This window comes from Heptranchias perlo, chromosome 30 (assembly GCF_035084215.1).
Source record: "Heptranchias perlo isolate sHepPer1 chromosome 30, sHepPer1.hap1, whole genome shotgun sequence".
NCBI lineage: Eukaryota > Metazoa > Chordata > Chondrichthyes > Hexanchiformes > Hexanchidae > Heptranchias > Heptranchias perlo.
This window is the reverse complement of record NC_090354.1, coordinates 32,157,798-32,171,721: the sequence shown is the minus strand read 5'-3', so window position 1 is coordinate 32,171,721 and position 13,924 is coordinate 32,157,798. Positions and strand designations below refer to the sequence as shown.

Sequence of the window (13,924 nt, the reverse complement as noted above, 5' to 3'; positions counted from 1 at the left end):
AAAATCTTCTCTACGTCTACCGTGTCAAACCCTTTCATAATCTTAAAGACCTCTCTCAGATCACCGATCAGTCTTCTCCTGTCTAGAGAGAAGAGCCACAGCCTGTTCCAATCTTTCCTGATTGTTACAACCTCTCAGTTCTGGTATCATCTGGTAAATCTTTTTACTAGATAAGTACATGAGAGAGAAGGGAAAAGAAGAAGGATATGCTAACAGGGTGAGATGAAGTAAGGTGGGAAGAGGCTTGTGTGGAGCATAAACACTGGCAAAGACCTATTGGTCGAATGGCCTGTTTCTGTGCTGTCCACTCCATGTAATTCTATGTAAAGCCGCCATGTTTGGGGAGCAGGGTAGGTGGGGAATTCTGGGAGTTGTAGTGTGCACTCCTGGAGACCTAGCATCACTGGAAGAAACAAGAACTACAGCTCCAGGATACATGGCGTCCAGACGTACATGTGCACTGGAGGGTCAGTTATCGCCACGGCAATGACTGGAAACTCCACAAGTACAACGCGCAAACCTCTCCTATTTTCTCAAAGGTTGCTCATAGCAGTGCCCAAGAGATTAATTTTGCATTCCTGGAGACTCCATAACAATTTGGGAGGGTTGGCAACCCTACTGGGAAGAGGCCCCAGTCCAGTGTCAGCTTCGTTCCATGGTAGCACTCGCACCTCTGAATCAGTAAGTCATGGGTTCAGTCCTCACTCTGGGACTTGATCACATAATCTAGGCTGACACTTCAGTACAGTGCTGAGAGTGCTGCACAGTCAGAGGTAACGACTTTCTGATGAGACGTTAAACCAAGTTTGCCTGTTCCTGTGGATGTAACAAACCCCGTTCTGTTGATCAAAGGAGAGCAGGAAGTTCTCTTGGTGCCCTGGCTAATATTTACCCCTTGACCAAACAGCAGCAAATTATCTTGTCATTTGTTCATTTGCTGTTTGTGGAATCATTTTCAGATATTCTACTAGGATGGTATGACATGATTGATTAAGCTGCAGAGCAATTGTAACACAAGATTTATAAAGCAGTGATTATTACAGCAGAACATCTTCACACCTGCTGCCTGTGCACACATTGTGACTCTGGTAAACTAGCACATCCTCAATTGACATCACAGGAGAAAAGCACTCTAGTGGATATTACAGAATAACCCTGTAGCTGTTGCTGGAGCAAACTCCTGTACAATGGATATCCAGCAGCCACTGCAGCTATTTAACCTGGTTTCTTCTGTGAAATTACCTGACAGAAAACACAGATTAGCCAAATGTCTAGGCACCAAATGATGAGGTACTAATTAGCCCCAACACTACTTACATGTTATCGGGTAGAAGGTTAATCTCATTAGTGGTCCATGGGGACAGGGATCACTAATTCACCCGTATTTGTACAGCAAAACCATATGGTGCATCACATGGGAGGGAGGGAACAATAGCAGACCAAAACTGGAATGCACTCTGGACATTGATTAGGGAGTTTCCGTGCAGTTCGAATGGAGAACAACACATATCAGCACTGTGCTTAATATATAGACAACTCCAGAATATACATGCATATCACAATGTTTAGTCAGACTCCACAGTTTAAACTGAACTGCTTTAACTTTACTGAAAAGACTACTGAAACACAGGGTGGAATGTTTTATTTAATGTAAAACAACAGTGATTACACTTCAAAAGTACTTCATTGGCTGTAAAGTGCTTTGTGACGTAGTGAAGACGTAAAAGGCGTTATATAGATGCGGTTCTTTCTTTCTTTACAAAGAATAGCGCTCTGTATAAATATAGTAGTATTACTACTTTAATTATCCAAAAATAAAATGTACCACCTCACTGACATTGAATTTCATCTGCCACTTTTATGCCCATTCCCCCATCTTTTCAATATCTCCTCGCTGTTTCCTTTGATCCCCAGAATTATTTACTATGCCTCCTATTTTAGTATCAGCTATAAATTTGGACACCATTCCCTCCAGCTAAATCACTGATGAGCACACTGAACAGAAGTGGTTCCAGAACAGAACCCTGTGGAACACCACGACCCACTTCCAAATACACTGAGAAACAGCTCTTAACTCCCACTCTCTGTTTCCTCCCTTCTAATCAGTTTCTAAGTGCTTTGGGACATTTTGCTACATTAAAAAAGGCACTATATATTGTTGTTGTAAATCCAATTTGCTACCCTCCCCCTAATTCCATACCCTTTGACCTTCTCCAATAGTCTCCAGTGTGGTACCTTGTCAAAGGCTTTCTGAAAGTCCATGTAAATCACATCCATTACAGTTCCTCCATCCACTATATCTGTCATCCTCAAAGAACTCTACCAGGTTTGGCAAGCATGGCCTACTGTAATTGTGCCGCGGGCTGATTCTAACTACCCAAGTGGGCATTGTCCAACCATTACGCTTGACTGAAACCCTACTGATAATATTGCAGTTAAAAATCAGGTGAAGAGACTAAATAGCATCAGTGTGCATAATCATATTGCTTAAATAGACTAGGGAGGAAATTTCCTGGTTATTGTCATAAAGGAAACATTAGGGTTTTGTAGGTCTAGGAGCACCAATGCTTAAAAAAAGGGAGAATAAATCTGACCTAGGCAACTACAGGTCTATTAACCTGGCATCACAGGTAAAATAATGGAAACCATTCTAAGCAGTACCACCTGTGTGCCAATAATTAATAAGAACCAGCTACCATAGATTTAGAAAGGGAAGATCCTGCCTGTCAAACTTGAACTTATTTTTGAGAACATGACAGAAAAAATATGGTGTCATCTATGGCTCAGTGGGTAGCACACTGGCCTCTGGGTCAGAAGGTTGTGGGTTCAAGCCCCACTCCAGAGACTTCTCACATAATCTAGGTACAGTACAGTACTGAGGGAGTGCTGCACTATCAGAGGTGCTGTCTTTTGGATGAAAGGTTAAACCAAGGCCCTGTCTGCCCTCTCAGGTGAACATAAAAAATCCCATGCCATTTTTCCAAAGAAGAGCAGGGGAGTTCTCCCTGGTGTCCTGCCCAACATTTAGCCCTCAACCAACATCACAAACATTATCTGGTCATTATCGGATTGCTGTTTGTGGGATCTTGCAGTACGCAAATTGGCTGCCGCGTTTCCTACATTACAACAGTGACTACACTTCAAGGAGTATTTCATTGGCTGTGAAGCGCTTTACGAAGTCCCGAGGTCGTGAAAGGCGCTACATAAATGCAACTTCTTTTCTTAATAAAGTAGAACACTTCATGATTCAATGTCTAAATAAACTAACACCTGACAAAGTTCCTCGTGAAAGACTTCTAATTAAGCTATCTGCTTTGGGAGTCCAGGTAAAACATAGGATTGAATAAAATAGGTTTAAGATAAAAGGTAGCAAACAGTCTTTACAAGAGGGGCTGGGTAGAGTCCTGCTGGGGTCAGTGCTTGCATCCTTCTTGTTGTAAGCTTGTCAAGTTTGCAGACAGTGCTAACACAGAGCAGTAGAGGCACAGGATGCAGTTCAAGATTTGGAGGAGGATCAGTTTTGCAGCTAGACGGCAAAACGACAAACGAGGTTTAATACTGACAAATGAAAAGTATTGTACATTGGGGAAAAAATGCACAACACAAATATACGATGAATGGAATAGAATTAGCACAGGGAAATGGAAAGGTTTGAGCAATTCATTATCATCTTCATTATCTAGGCAATGATGAATAATTAAAAATGTTCATTTCTGGTCCCCACTCCACAAAAATGACATACAAGCATTAGGAGAGGGCACAGAGAAAAAAAAGATTGATCCTAGTGTAAAGGGGGTGAGCTAGGAGTAATGAGCAATTACTCAGGGATCTGGACAGGTTAATGAGCGGGCAAAACTATGGCAGTTGGAGTTGTGTGTGAAATGTGAGGTCATCCACTATGGACCCAAGAAAGATAAATTTGAGCATTTTCTAAGTGGTGAGAAACTAGGAACTGTACAGGAGCAAAGAGATTGGGGAGTCCAAGTGAACAAATCATTTAAAGCTAATAGACAGGTACAAAAAGCAATCAAAAAGGCTAATGGAATGTTGGCCTTTATCTCAAGGGAGCTGGATTGCTTCAGTTGAATGGAGCCTTGTTCAGACCCCAACCGGAATACTGCGTTCTGTTTTGGGCATCGCACCTCAGGAAGGATATATTGGCCTTGAAGGGGGTGCATTGCAGATTTACTAGAATGATACCAGGGCTTAGAGGGTTAAATTATGAGGCCAGATTGCATAAACTTGGCTTGTATAACCTTGAGTATAGAAAATTGAGGGGTGATCTGATAGAGGTGATTAAAATGTTAAAAGGATTTGATACAGTAGATACAGAGAAACAGTTTCCTCTGGTGGGGGAAATCAAGAACAAGGGGATATAATCTTAAAATTAGGTCATTCAGGGAGAGAAACCAGGAAGCATTTTTTCCACACAAAGTGGTAGCAGAAATCTGTAATTCCTCCCTTAAAAGGCTGTGGATGTTGGGACAATTGGAGTATTTAAGGAGATCGATAAATTTTGTGTTAGGTAAGGGTATCAAGGGCTATGGAGCAAAGGCAGGTAAATGAAGCACAGGTCAGCCATGATGTGATTGAATGGTGGAGTAGGCTCAAGGGGCTGAATCGCCTTCATCTGTACCTACGTTTCTTACATGATAATCTTAATTAATCTCCTCAAATTTCTCTCAGCATCATTAAGACCTGTACCCACCAGTACTGTCCCCCAGTGTTCTGGTGACAGACCTTTGCCTACCAGTACTGTCCCACAGTGTTATACAGTAACAATCCTGTACCCACTAGTACTGTATCCAGTGTTAGTGACAGACTTGTACCTACCAGTACTATACTCAGTGTTATACAGTGACAGACCTGTACCTGCCAACACTATACTCAGTGTTATACAGTGACAGACCTGTACCTGCCAACACTATACTCAGTGTTATACAGTGACAGACCTGTACCTACCAGTACTGCACCCCAGTGGAATGCAGCAACATATATGTACCCCCGTGTTATACAGCAACAGACCTGTAAAAGGAAAGGGAAGGAAATGACTGCAATTATATACCGCCTTCTTTGACCTCGATGTCCCAAAGCACTTTACACCCAATGAAGTACTTTTAAAGTGTAGTCACTTTTGTACTGTAGGGAAACATGGCAGCCAATTTGCGCACAGCAAGGTCCCACAATCAGCAATGAGAAAAATTACCATATAATCTGTTTTGTGGACATTGGCTGAGGGATAAATACTGGCTCACGCACCAGGAATAACTCCCCTGCTCTTCTTCGAATTGTGCTATGGGATCGTTTGCATCCAATATAGAGAATAGACAGGGCTGATGTTTAATATATCATCCGAAAGACGGTACCTCTGACAGTGCAGCACTGGCGTGTCAGCCTTGATTACGTGCTCAAATCTCTGGAGTGAACCCACAATCTTCTGGCTCAGAGGAGAGCGAGCTACCACTGAGCCAAGGCTGATACCTTCTCACTAGTACTGTATCCCAGTGTTATACAGTGACAGACCTGAACTCACCAGTACTTCACATACTGTTATACAATTCAAAATGCTCTCTCCAGACACAAAGAACGTTTGGAAAGACAAAGTCTGTAATTGTATTGCTGGGTGTTTTTCACAGCTGAACGGCACACAATCCCAACGCTACACTTTGCTGAGATCTTAGAGACAACATTGTTAGTGGTGTTGAAATTAGGGTAAGAAATTAAATTATAGACTGCAGCACAATATCTAGGTTGACACTCCAGTGCAGTACTGAGGGAATGCTGAATTCTGTAGAAAGCAACAGCGACTACATTTCAAAAGTGATCCATTTTAAAGTGTTTTCGGTAGTTGTGAGGCTGTGATAACATGCTAAATGAATCCAAGTTCTTATTTTCTTAAATTATGGGAATCAGATTAGCCCAGCAGGCCCTTCTAAAATTACATTTTTTTTTAAAAAACACAAGTTGCAGGGAAAAGCAGGTAGAGGCCTGCTCCATGGGTCCAGCATGTCCTGGTGTTATTCCAAGTAAAAGCAGAATCGCCCTGAGCTGCTGCATCCTCTGACTTCCCAAAGAAGCCATCAAACTTCCAGCAGGAAGTACAGCACGCAGTAGCTTTCAGCCACCGTACTAAAGGTATAAACGTATTGACACGTGTGGGTATGACTGAGATGGACGACAGCAAGGATTACTTTCCTACTCTAAACTGACAACTTTAAATTGGGCTTGGTGCTAAGGATGCCTGAATATTGCTTCTATAAACACCTAAAACAGATTATCCGGTCATTATCTCATTGTTGTTTGTGGGATCTTGCTGTGTGCAAATTGGCTGCTGCGTTTCCTACATTACAACAGTGACTACACTTCTAAAGTACTTCATTGGCTGTAAAATGCTTTGGAGTGTCACGAGGTGGTGAAAGGCGCTATATAAATGCAAGTTTTTTTGAAACTAGCTTTCAGGCTTCCACTGGAGCCTATGGTCACACAGGATATTAAAACATGCCGCAAATGTACTTGCTCCTTCGACAGCTCATCCTTATTTTCAGTTTATGAACCTCCACTAAAAATTTGGGGATCAAAGCCTCTCTCGATGAGTGAACAGGGAGAAACATTTTACTTGCTAACATTCTCTCCCCCGAAAGCTTTATTTTTTTCTGGGGTACAACTGCCATGGTGCCAGCAGTCTTGCAGTACCTTCCCCTCGTGCTCATACAAGAATAGACACGAGTGCTGACAGGCTGTTCTGCTACATGGGCATCACAGCTGTCTCCTTGGTGTCCATACAGTGCATAGTAGCGATTGAGTGGCAATCCTGGTCATTTTTCCCCTTTGTAACCCAGCAGCACCCCAACTGCTCAAGATCAGCTAACAGCACACAGACCAAGGAACAAACCAGGGACCTTCATGGCTGAGTTACATCAAGCAGCCTTCACCCAAGAAGGCTAGACCTTGCAAGGAGTTGAAGAAAAAACATTTATTGCAAGCTATTGAAAGTTTAGCATTTCGGCAGAAGGTTGAGCCCCAGTATTTTGGAGGGGCTGCGTTCTCTTACACGTAAATGCATTGAGTGCTCTTAATAAACACGATCTGTTGTTTGAGCAGTATTCACCAGGAGATGGGGAAGAAACAGGTCAGCAGAGTTTCTAATAGCCAAAATCTACAAGAGTTTAAATTCTTCAGCAGAATGCACAATCAAAAAGTTTCCAGAATCTAACGAAATACTTTGAATCTCTACTGTTGGCTTTCTCAAATCCGTAAGTTCAATTGTACATCAAAAGCAGTAACTTGTAGAGGCTCATTGCTGTTCACTTGTTAAAACATCCAATTTAAACTCATGTCCCAAAATTTTTAAACCGTGGGTTAGCAGAAAGGGTTTTGCACAAAGTGCTACAGCCTTTACCACTTCTACTATTCACGAACTGACAGCCAGTCGAATTCAGGACATTGAGAGATTCTCTATTCAGAATCACACTGCCAACTACAGTGGAACCTGTACGCATGGTCACCTCTCTGCAGCACAGATACTTCGTGGTCCTAGCCAAAGACCAACACAAGTCATGTCATCTTGTATGAAGAGTTAGTCAGTGTACACTAACAACAACCACTTGCATTTATATAGAACCTTTAACATTGTAAAACATCCCAAGCAGCTTCACAGGAGTGTTATCAGGCAAAATTTGACACCAAGCCACATAAAGAGATATTAGCATAGGTAACCAAAAGCCTTGACAAAGAGCTAGGTTTTAAGGAATGACATAATGGAGGAAAGAGAAGTAGAGAGGCAGAGTGTTTAGGGAGGAAATTCCAGAGCTTAGGGCCTAGGCAGCTGAAGGCACGGCCACCAGTGGTGGAGTGATGAAAATCAGAGATGCGCAAGAGGTCAGAATTGGTGGAGCGCAGAGATCCCAGAGGGTTGTAGGGCTGGAGGAGGTTACAGAGATAGGGAGGGGAGAGGCCATGGAGGGATTGGCAAACAAGGATGAGAATTTTAAAACTGAGGCACTGCCGGACCAGGAGCCAATGCAGGTCAGCGAGCACAGGGTGATGGGTGAAAGGGACTTGGTGCGAGTTAGAGTACGGGCAGAGGAGTTAGGGCAGCTACTGATCCAGCCATTGCTTATTACAGTCACTGAAACGCACCTGTACAGAAGTGACAAAAGCAGGAAATAGAGACCGCTGACAATAAATGGAACAGAATTAACAGAGACCAGAAAAAGGAACCACAGACTCTTTACCACATGCAGATATTGAAGGTGAGCAATTTAAAAACAATGTTAGGATGTATAACCAGAATGGTTGAGCACATGTCCAGTCCTTGTTACTGAATCAGCTCGGGAGGGGGTGGGTGGTGCCCTTAACAGATCAATATAGTTATTTGTGGCCACCGTCTTCCAATTCATAATTATACGGCGTGTTTTAGAAATATCACTGCAGTCACCCGTACTTTATTTCCAGAGACAATTGCTATAATTGTCAGAGAAACTGTATCTTCAAATGAGCAGCGAGAGCTACTCCAGTTTAGAATCATAGGATGGTTACAGCACAGAAGGAGGCCATTTGGCCCATGCTGGCTCTTTAAGAGCAATCCAGTTAGTCCCATTCCCCTGCTCTTTCCCCATGGCCCTGCAAATTTTTCCCCCTTCAAGTATTTATCCAACTCCTCTTTGAAAGCCACGACTGAATCTGCCTCCACCACCCTTTCAGGCAGCACATTCCAGATCATAACCACTCCCTGCATAAAAAAGATTTTCCTCATGTCCCCTTTGATTCTTTTGCCAATCACCTTAAATCTATGTCCTTTGGTTCTCGACCCCTCGCCAATGGAAATAGTTTCTCTTTATTTACTTTATCTAAACCCTTCATGATTTTGAACACTTCGATCAAATCTCCTCTTAAGCTTCTCTGCTCTCAGGAGGAGAACAATCCCAGCTTCTCCAGTCTATCCACGTTACTGAAGTCCCTCATCCGGGAACCATGCTAGTAGATCTTTTCTGCACCATCTCTAAGGCCTTCACATCCTTCCTAAAGTACATATAATTGGACACAATACTCCAGTTGTGGCCGAACCAGTGTTTTATAAAGGTTCAACATAACTTCCTTGCTTTTGTACTCTATGCCTCTATTTATAAAGCCCAGGATCCCGTATGCTTTTTTAAACTACTTTCTGAACCTTCAAAGATTTGTGCACATATACCCCCAGGTCTCTCTGTTTCTGCGCCCCCTTTAGAATTATACCATTTAGTTATATTGCTTCTCCTCGTTCTTTCTGCCAGAACGTATCACTTCGCACTTCTCTGCGTTAAATTTCATCTGCCATGTGTCCGCCCATTCCACCAGCCTGTCTATGTTCTCTTGAAGTCTATCACTATCCTCCTCATTTACTACACTTCCAAGTTTTGTGTCATCTGCAAATTTTGAAATTGTGCCCTGTACACCCAAGTCCAAGTCATTTATATATCAAAAAAAGCAGTGGTCCTAGTACCGACCCCTGGGGAACACCACTGTATACCTACCTCCTGTCCGAAACACAACCGTTCATCACTACTCTCTGTTTCCTGTCACTTAGCCAATTGCGTAGCTATGCTGCCACTGCCCCTTTTATTCCATGGGCTTCAATTTTGCTGACAAGCCTATTATGTGGCACTTTATCAAACGCCTTTTGAAAGTCCATATACACATCAACTGCATTGCCCTTATCAACCCTCTCTGTTACCTCATCAAAAAACTCGATCAAGTTAGTGAAATATGATTTGCCTTTAACATATCCATGCTGGCTTTCTTTAATTAATCCACACTTGTCCAAGTAACTATTAATTTTGATTATCGTTTCTAAAAGCTCCACCAACGAGGTTAAACTGACCGGCCTGTAATTGCTGGGTTTATCCTTGTAACATTTGCAATTCTCCAGTCCTCTGGCACGACCCCTGTATCCAAGGAGGATTGCAAGATTATGACCACCACTTCCGCAATTTCCATCCTTACTTCCCTCAGCAACCTAGGATGCATCCCATCCAGACCAGGTGACTTATCTACTTTAAGTATATCCAACTTTTCTTGTGCCGCCTCTATCAATTTTTAGCCCATCTAGTGTTTCAACTACCTCCTCTTTTATTGTGACTTTGGTAACATTTTCTTCCTTGCTAAAGATAGATGCAAAATACATTTAGTACCTTGGCTATTCCCTCTGCCTCCATGCATCGATCTTTTTGGTCCCACCCCTCCTCTTACTACCCTTTACATGCCTGTAGAAGACTTTTGGATTCCCTTTTATGTTGGCTGCAAGTCTATTCTCATACTCTCTCTTTGCCCCTCTTTTTTTTTCGCCTCCCCTCTAAACTTTCTATATTCAGCCTGGTTCTCACTTGTATTATCAACCTGATTATGATACTATGATTGCTGTTCCTTAAATGTTTCCCCCATTGACACTTACTCCACCTCATTCCCCAGAACCAGATCCAGCAACACCTCCTTCCTCGTTGGGCCGGAAACATACTGATCAAGAAAGTTTTCCTGAATACACTTCTTCAACAGCACCTCCCAAACCCAGGACCTCTACCACCTAGCAGGACAATGGCAGCAGGTGCATGGGAACCCCCAACACCAACCCGCATGTTCCCCTCCAAGTCACACACCCTCCTGACTTGGAAACATATCGTCGCTGGGTCAAAATCCTGGAACTCCCTTCCTAACCCTGTGGGAGAACCTTCACCACACGGACTGCAGCGGTTCAAGGCGGCGGCTCACCACCACCTTCTTAACGGCAATTGGGGATAGGCAATAAATGAGGGCCTTGTCAGCGACGCCCACATCCTATGAATGAATAAAAAAAGAAATTCCTCCCCCTCTTTACCATTTACACTGTTACTATCCCAGTCTATATTAGGATAGTTGAAGTTCCCCATTATCACTACCCTATGGTTCTTGCACCTCTATATCCTTCGACTTGTTGGTAGCCTATAGGATACACCCAGTAGTGTAATGGCACCTCTTGTTTCTTAACTATAACCAAATAAATTCTGTCCTTGACCCCTCAAGGACATCCTCTCTCCCCAGCACTGCAACATCCTCCCTAATCAATTCTGCAACCCCATCTCCTTTTTTTCCTTCCCTATGTTTCCCAAACACCTTGTATCCAGTAATATTTAGTACCCAATCCTGTCCTTTTTTGAGCCAGGTCTCAGTTATCACCACATCATAGGCCCATGTGGCTTTTTGCGCCTGCAGCTCATCTTATTTGCCTCGCTTTGTGCGTTTACACACACACACACTCTAAACCTATCTTAAACCTCCTCGTATTCTCTCAGTCTGATCCCACCTAATACTGTAACTACTTATTCTTGAGCTATCTGTCTCTCTCAATCCTTTGTGCACCTTGTTTCTCGTTTCTAATGCTACATCCTGATGCCCAGCCCCCTGCTAAATTAGTTTAATGTGCCTGGGAAGAAAGTATTTGCAGTCAAGTAATTTAATACAGTTCCAGGTGTATTTCTCATGTGCAGTGTAGCATTGTTTTCACTTACTCGACAGTTGGATCATCAATTAAATATGGTCAACTGTGAATTAGTCATTTTGGCCAATTCTGTGCATAACTACAACATGCAGAAAACCTGTATCAGCTTAGTTCACTTGAGGCAGAATGTCATGGTTCAAGGACTTGAGCACATTGTCTAGGCCTTCACTACTGCAGAGCAGCGCAGGAAATGTTGCATTGTTGGAGATGCTATTTTTTGGATGAGGGATTAAACTATTCCTTTCTAGTAGGCATTAAGGGGCAGGTAGCATTATTCCAAAGAAAATGGAAACTTGCACCTGTGATCTAGCTAATATTTCTCCTTCAACCACAAAAATGAACTGGTCAATCATCTTATTGCAGATTGAGGGACCTTGCGTAAAACAGCTGCTGTGTTTCCTACTTTACAAATGACTACACTTCAAAATTACTTCATTGGCTGTGAAGTGCTTTGGGATGTCCAGAGGTCAAGAAAGGCATTGTATACATTCTCTTTCGTTATGTTTGCCTACATACAATTAATAACTTTGAAGTGCAGTAATTGTTACATGAAGTGCTTTGAGAATTTTCCAAGAGACTTGATTAAATGTTTTAAAAATCATCCTCATCACTAGTCTTATTTAGCATTACATTTCTCATAACAATACTCTGCATTTCTGCAAATTACTCCCTCCATCACTGACAATTTTTCACTCTACTGTTACACAGCTCAAGATGATCTCTCCAGACAAGGCCCAAATTTGGAATGTTTAAATTACATTGCTGGGCTTTTCACTTCAAGTGGACGTATGGCAAAAATTTCACACATCAAGTTACACTCCACTGAAGTCCTGGTGACAAATGTTGAGTGAGTTTGTGACAGACTGCATGTGATCACACAACATGCCAAAAGGGGATCTACATTAAGAAATTGTTCAGCAAACTATTTATTATTGCTTTGAAACCCCACAACACATCAATGTAAGTCAAGAAATGTACCTCCAGATCAGCACAGAGCAGGACAAATACAAAAAAAAACTCTTCCAGCCCCACCCCCCCAAAAAAAAGTATGTCACTTTTTGTGAAGGCAGTTCCCATTTAATGTCAAGATACACACAAAAGGAGAACCATATTGCATCTGGAAGTGCATGGCATTTTATTGATGGGCCACATGTCAGCCTTGGCTCAGTGATAGAACTCTCACTTCTGAGTCAAAAAATTGTGCGCTCAAGCCCCTCTCAGAGACTGGAGCACACAATCCAGGCTACCACTTCAGTGCAGTACTGAGGGAATGCTGCCTTTCGGATGAGGCATCAAAGAGATGCTCTTATCTATCTGCACTAGTAAATGTAAAAAAAAATCCCTTGGCATGGCGAGGGGCAGTATCCTGGTCAATTTTTACACCTCAACCAACATCATTAAAACAGATTGAACAGTGATTTATCTCATTTGCCGTTTATGGGACCTTGCTGTGCGCAACTTGACGGCTCTGTCTGCCTATATGACATTATTATAAAAGTACTTCATTGGCTGTGAAGCACTTTGGGACGCGAAAGGCCCTATATAAATGCAAGTTCTTTCTTTCCCTCCAATTATTGGATCTGAACAGCAAAGTGAATTTTTAAAACATATTTTTAAAACTTTTAAACAAAACTCTGTTGGTGACAGTCCCAATAAAAGTGCCCTCGTAAATATATTGCCCTAAACTGGCGCCTTTTGTAAGGAGGCAGATCCTGGTAAAGGAGCCAGAGCCTAAATCCCACGCCTTGTGCTCCCGTCAACAGCCTAACCTGATAGCGGAAGCTCACCGCGGTGATGGACGCAAGGGGCGGCCAACCAGCGTCCGCCATACCACCAACTCACGCCCACCGAACGTGTCAATCGGGGGGATTGACCAATGGCCGCGCCGGGGAGGCGGGACTTGGGCTGTCATGTTAAGGTGAGCGGTGCACAGCGCCGTTTCCCCGGGAGCCAGGCTGGGACTAAAGTGCCGCCGAGCCCGCTCACAGGCGGCTCCGCGTCAACCGGCAGCAACGGGACATACTCTTTACTGTGTGCGTCGTCCTCTTCATTCTCGCAGTCGCTGCCGCACCCATCGTGCTCTTCAATCTCTTTTGTTGCTGTCTCATTATCGTCTGCCATGATTCAGGAGGAACTACGAGAAGGCGACTCACGCAGCAACGCTGCTGCCCATTGGCTGGCGCTCCCCCCGCCCTAACGACCCATTTAATGAATGCGCCGATTGGTCAGCGGGTTTGGGCGGCGTCACGACGTGCCGCGCGAACCGGGGGAGGCCGGCGCGGATGGAACGCTGGGAATTGTAGTTCGCCAGCCGCGCGGCGCCGGCGTGACCATGAGGTGAAAGGTCGCCCAGAACTACAAGTACCAGGATGCACCTGGGGGTTGGTCATTTGGAGAGGAAATTGATTTGTAATC

The 13,924-nt window shown here is 43.4% G+C and overlaps 1 protein-coding gene across 1 annotated transcript in view; it reads right to left on the bottom strand.

Moving 5' to 3' along the window:
* The window catches only part of LOC137300035 (glycylpeptide N-tetradecanoyltransferase 1-like), a 54,398-nt gene extending 40,720 nt beyond the window's left edge, over window positions 1-13,678 (bottom strand). The window contains exon 1 of the mRNA XM_067969126.1: window positions 13,533-13,678. Within this exon, the coding sequence (XP_067825227.1) occupies window positions 13,533-13,630 (98 nt within the window). The 5' untranslated portion in view covers window positions 13,631-13,678. The remainder of the gene's footprint in view (window positions 1-13,532) is intronic.
* Window positions 13,679-13,924: the final 246 nt, after the last annotated feature.